This window comes from Pseudochaenichthys georgianus, chromosome 9 (genome assembly GCF_902827115.2).
Source record: "Pseudochaenichthys georgianus chromosome 9, fPseGeo1.2, whole genome shotgun sequence".
Taxonomy (NCBI): Eukaryota; Metazoa; Chordata; class Actinopteri; order Perciformes; family Channichthyidae; genus Pseudochaenichthys; species Pseudochaenichthys georgianus.
This window is the reverse complement of record NC_047511.1, coordinates 7,099,619-7,105,623: the sequence shown is the minus strand read 5'-3', so window position 1 is coordinate 7,105,623 and position 6,005 is coordinate 7,099,619. Positions and strand designations below refer to the sequence as shown.

The 6,005-nt window shown below is 38.4% G+C and overlaps 1 protein-coding gene across 1 annotated transcript in view; it reads left to right on the top strand.

The window, feature by feature from the left end:
• Nucleotides 1-4,082, top strand: part of LOC117452175 (ras-related protein Rab-14-like) — a 12,767-nt gene extending 8,685 nt beyond the window's left edge. The window contains exon 7 of the mRNA XM_034090653.2: nt 594-4,082. Coding sequence (XP_033946544.1) covers nt 594-829 — 236 coding nt within the window. The 3' untranslated portion in view covers nt 830-4,082. The remainder of the gene's footprint in view (nt 1-593) is intronic.
• Nucleotides 4,083-6,005: the final 1,923 nt, after the last annotated feature.

Sequence of the window (6,005 nt, the reverse complement as noted above, 5' to 3'; positions counted from 1 at the left end):
CAGCTGCAAAAACATTCTCACACTAAAGAAAAGTATGAATTCATATATATCCACATTCGCACACAGGTGTTGTCACTCAAACATTTTGAAACTGATCCCTTGAAAGATATAAATGTGTTTATTTAATGTATATTAAGGTTTTCCAAGTAAAAGAAAAACAGCGGTGGGAAGTAACTAACAGCATTTACTTGATTACTATTTAAGTTGCAAATTTGAGGTACTTTGAGTATATATTTCTTTCTTGTTTCCTTTTGACCATAAACGGTAAGTTGTTTTGTACTTGTTACTATTATTCCATTTATGACCGCTTAAGTAATTTTCAGAATAACATTCGATATGTTAAACATACGCTGTTATAAATAATATTACCTAAAAGTTTATACCATTTTATTTTTTTTAATTAGCTCTACCGTGACAACGTTCAGATGCTGCTCGGACAGTAAAGAATCAGAAATAACGTCCTGAAAATAATAATATGTTAAACACTTAAACTAGAGCCATTTCTTTTTGGGAATACTAATAATTTCATACTTTAGGTTCTATTTTCTGCAGATACAGAAGAGAAGAGTTTACTTATCTCATCTACCTGTAAGACTCTTTACTGAATGTTTATTCATCTCTGAAAATGTTGTGTTCCTTCTTCTGCCTCAGAGGGGAGAATGTGGAAGAGGCCTTCCTGGAAGCAGCAAAGAGGATATACCAGAACATCCAAGACGGCAGTTTGGACCTGAACGCTGCTGAGTCGGGGGTCCAGCACAAACCATCTGCTCCGCAGGGGGGGCGCCTTAACGCCGACAGCCAGCCGGCCAAAGAAGGCTGCAGCTGCTAACCACAGACAGGAACTACAGACCAATAGAACCGACCGGTGGACGGACGGACAGACGGAGGCAGGAAGATACACAGAGATCCACCAGGCACTAACATGCTTCTTACGAGTGCGTCAAACAGAATTTAGGTGGATAACGTTCAACACAGTCCAACCAACTGTTTTGACTCCAAACCTGAGGTTAGTACTCAAGACAAAGATTCGGCCATCCTCCACCCAATCAGACATCACTAGCTTTGGTTAAATCAGGACATCCTCAACTAGATCGAGAACCTCTCCAGACGTCCAGTCATTCTCAAATTCGGATCAGTTTTGGACAACTCTCAAATCAGGACCCCCTGAATCACTGTCAAAATGACGCATGCTGGGTCTCATTCCAGTCCCATCACCGCCCATTTGCAGCCCAACATTTCCCCCCAAAAACTTGACTGCACTCAGGACCTCCCAAGTTGGAGTGCTGGTGGCCTGAGTCATATGATGGTTGTCCAAATTTCAAGAATATCGTGGTCACAAAAGAAAAACACTGATGAAAATATAGATACGAAACCTGAATCTGAATCAACGACCCAAAACTGGACTACACTTTATCAAAAGGGGTCACTTAGTTTGAAACCTGGACATTGAATTAGACACAGCCTCGGATTATGAAAGAACTCTGGTCAAAGTCTAGATGCCCTTACAAGCTTGCTGTCTCAATGTTTAGCTTCCTTCAAATGTAGACTCCCCTCGTCCCAAACACAAACAGTGGCATGTGAGAAAAGCTGAGACCGCGTTCACCCACACACGGGCTTTCTTGGCCAAAAGGTAGATGAGAATGGGAGCGCCCGACACCAGACCACTATCTTCCACTAGCATTGACCCGTCTCAAGTGAGGGTAGTCATCAACCTTGGTCCTAAAGTGCAAGTCACCATAATTCCAACTCTGGACATTCCTCTTGACAGATTCAGGTCCAAATCAAGGACCACCTTCAGTTCAAATTTTCAAATGTAGCTCTATAATCGAATCTGCCATGAATCTATATCGCCCAAAAGCCCATCATTGGTTGAATCCAACTCTTAAAAACTCTTGCTTCAAATTCATGAATTCTAACCGTTGCGTTAATGTCTGCATTCGTCCTTGGGGTTCCTTCTTCACAGAAAACATTTCTTGCTCTGCTTGATTTCATACAGCAACCTCGTTGTTTCACTTGTTTCTCATGCATTAACTTCCAAACACTCGATCGATGAACCTTCTGACCTCTGACCCATTGCATTTACACTGTGTCGGTAATGTGGACGCATTTACACTGAAGTTGCTGATGTGGACTTTTGAATCTGTTGCTCTTGTGGTGGAATGCGTATCTGGAGGCGTTCCTGTAGTGTACCAGTTCACTTAGATGCAGGTTAATGGGAACTACTCCATACTTGGAACCACTTAACTTCTTAAATGTCCTTTAGCCTGCACTGGTTGACCCTCTAAAAGAAAAGCCTGAGTTACAAACGAAAAGTCTGCAGTTACAAAGTCGTGGGATTCACAAGGCAGGGTGTGTCTAGAAGCGGACCGTACTATGTTTGCGGACAATGTAGGATCCAGGGTTTTTGAGTTTGTCCCATATTATGTACTAAAAGTCGACATATCTCTGGTTCAGTTTTGATCAGTCTTTCTTTAACATCTCTCGCGAGTTCCCAAACTGTATAGAATTGCGTTAAAGCTTCATTGTACTTTCTAAATCACCTCCTTTATTCCCAGCTTGACAGAACATACTGGACAATGCTTAAGAACATGGCTAGCATCTCCATACGGAGTGATTCATGCACACATTGTATTGGACCCACTCTGAGAATGACATTCAGAAAGTTGGAAGCTGCCCCGCATAGAATTTTAATTGAAAGAAAATAGAATAATCCAGTCCTGAGGACATCGAAACCCTTCCTGACCAAATGAGACTGAATATTCTGTCACTAGGAACCCAGTGGATCCCTAAAGAACTCTAAGAAACGTTGTTCACACAGAAACCCGAAACACAACATCCCTAATCTCCACTTTTTGCATTTGAAAAAACAAAACAAAAAAATTAAATATTTCAATCCAATAGCCTAAGTTTATTTAAGGTTCTTATGTAATGATAAACCAACTGATCTGATGAAGGTGATGATGAAGAATAAAATGACCTACCTGAACCAGAATGTCACTACTGATCCTGCATGGGATCCAGTTCAGGGTAGATTTTATTATTAAAATGTTTCTTTTTCATGTTGATTTTTGTTTTGTTTTCTAACATGTTTTCAATATATATTTACATTTTATTTTCGGTGTCACAGCTCCCTCTAGTGGCCATGCGTCGTGTCCCTCCTGGTTCAGTGTGTATTGAAGGAAAGGTAAAAGTGGAAGCAACACAGATTTTAATTTATTGCTACCTTTACGTGTTTTGTATGTTTAGTTTTCTTTTTAACGGCGGGATCTGCAATCTGGTATTAAAAGCGGAATAAGCAGAAGATTTGCAACCAAAACACATCTTAGACTTATAGAGTGGTGCAGTGATGACTTGTTTTGAAGGCCGACCCAGAAGTAAGCATCGCAAAGGGTTGTCTCAACAAAAAGCAATGGGATTTTCCAATTGGGTTTCGGCATATTGCAGGAAAGAAGCTCCGACCAGTGGGGTATTTACTGACGTGCTTTATGTCGTTGGACAAAATGTGAAGATCTCTTCAGCTTGTTTTAACCACAGAGCTTGTTTCACGTTACTAACCGCAAACACGTTCAAAAAACCATTGACTCAAGACGAGGGAACAGGAAGTGGTAGAAGTCCTTTCCTAGGTTTAGGACTCATTACTGCGCCACTCTATTCTGACATTATCTTGCCTTCCAACACATTTTGTTTTATTTTAAGAGTGATCTGACGGAGCCTTGACACCCTAAAGTGCTTTCATCAACTAAATGAATTAAATGTCAAATTAATAAATAGGGATTGTAGAGCGTGATCCCGGCGCTACATGATCCAGTTCTCTCAGCCTATTTAACTGCATTGTTCAGTAAATGTTGTTCTTTGAGAAGCATTCCAGCACTCACTAGCTATAAAACACCAACAAAGTAGCTCTGCTAAACTTTATCTTATACTTTTAAAATATTTTTAAAGCTGTATTATTTGATTTTGTGGCTACTAGAGGGGAGAAATATACCAAAACAAGCCGACGGATGCGCACACAGTATAACATGTAATGTGTCAGTTGTTGGATTCAGTGTTTTAAAAAAATAAATCGATGAATGCAGCTTTCACCTGATATGACTCTGCTCTTATTGATGGATAAAACATATATATATATATACATATACATACATATACACTGTATGGATCAGCTGGACAGATGACACTCTGTGTCTCTCCAGCAGGGAAAACACACTGATCAATAATATTCATACTCAACAAATGGAACTATGAAACAGGTGATAGCCTAAAAATATGATGCTGTGTTTTTTCTATTATCAGTCAAATAAATACCTACAGTTAATTATTTTTAACCTATTTCGGGCCCAAGTTTATTTTAATTTTTCCTTTTTATTATTTCAAACATTTGATTAATTATGTATCTACATAACAGTTTCTTAAAAAAAATTCATTTAAAGGTGGGGTATGTCATTTATTTCAGAAACACTTGTTATATTCCATGGAATGCTATATCATCTGTGGAAGCCGTAGCACTGTAAAAAGCACGACCAATCATCTGAGCCGGCCCGCTAATGTAACTGGATGGCCTACCTGCCTGTCAGCCTTCCGTCTGTGCACACATTTATCTCGTGCCCTTATTGGTCATGTGTGTGTTGGAGGAGGGGCTCTGTAAGGAAGAGGCAGATTTTTTTTTCGGCTGCGTATTTTCAAATTCTAGCGCACTCGAGCTGGTTTCTCCAAAATGACCTACCCCACCTTTAAGTGTTATGAAATATATAAATATAACATTATGGTAAGGGTAATAAAGGACAACACATAATGCTTTTTTTGTGTGTTTGGGCCTCACTGTGGACTTCACTACAAGACAACACATCTATTTGAACTGTCCAAAACCGTCCGATTCATAAACCTTCATGCCGCATTCACCGAGGGAGAAAAAAAAATGTTCTTTACAATAAAATAAGTGTTTTCTCGCTTACACAAAAATGAGCTGAAGTCACTTTATTACCATGAGCGGAATAAACTAATAAATAAAAACATTTAAAGTTGCCATGACCGCAAAAGGAAAACACAAGCATTTAATTATTTAAATAATGTTCAAATATATATTAAAAGGCAACAGCTGTTGGCAGTGGTGCTACAGCATAATCACCATTTTTGATGAAAAAATTTGAGGAAATGAACGAAATAATTGAGTGTTAAAATACCTGACTTGAGTATGTGAGCATCAACAATAAGCTACATTTATTTTCATAACGATAAATGTACATTGAGTTTTTTAAAGGATGTCCTCATGTAAAAACAACATTATAAATCATTACACTAAGCGGCCATTCGAGGCACTAAAAAAATGTATTTTAAAATTCAGGATGTTTTAATTAGCAACAATTCTCCACTCTGCAGGCCGGCTGTAAAACGCTCTGTACATTTTCTTTTTCTTTTTGTGATCTGTTTATGTCTGCCTAAGTAAAATCATGCTTTTATGATTCTTTGACTATTTATATTCTAAATCTGTAATGATTTTCTTCAGCTGTAGCTTATTGTACTGCCTGCCGCGGTGATTTCGTTTTTTGTAAATAAAGTATACACTGTATATACGCCTGTGCCTTTCTGTGCTTCTTTAAATATTATTTAGTGTTGTTTTCTACTTTGGTATGTACCAAAGTCAGGAAAGGTTTGGTATTAACATTTCCGTAGTCACTCAAGAATAATGTTGTCACAACACATTTTTACTAAGGGTTTTCATCAGACCCGGCGCCGTGGGAGGGCCAGGCCCCTGACATTCCTGCCCTCCCAATAAACACGTTTTGTATTCTTTTATTTAAATTATAAATAAACTGTGAACTTTAATGCTACGATGTATGTGATGTCAGATATTAATGAGTAATACATGAAAAACAGTTATGAAATGCTATATGACAGTAAAACAAGAATAGAGTTTAAAAGGGAAGTTATTTGTAAAATATCCATAAAGAAAAAGTAAATCTGTTTACGGTTCTGTTTCATCTGGGTGTTGAGAGATGTATCCATAG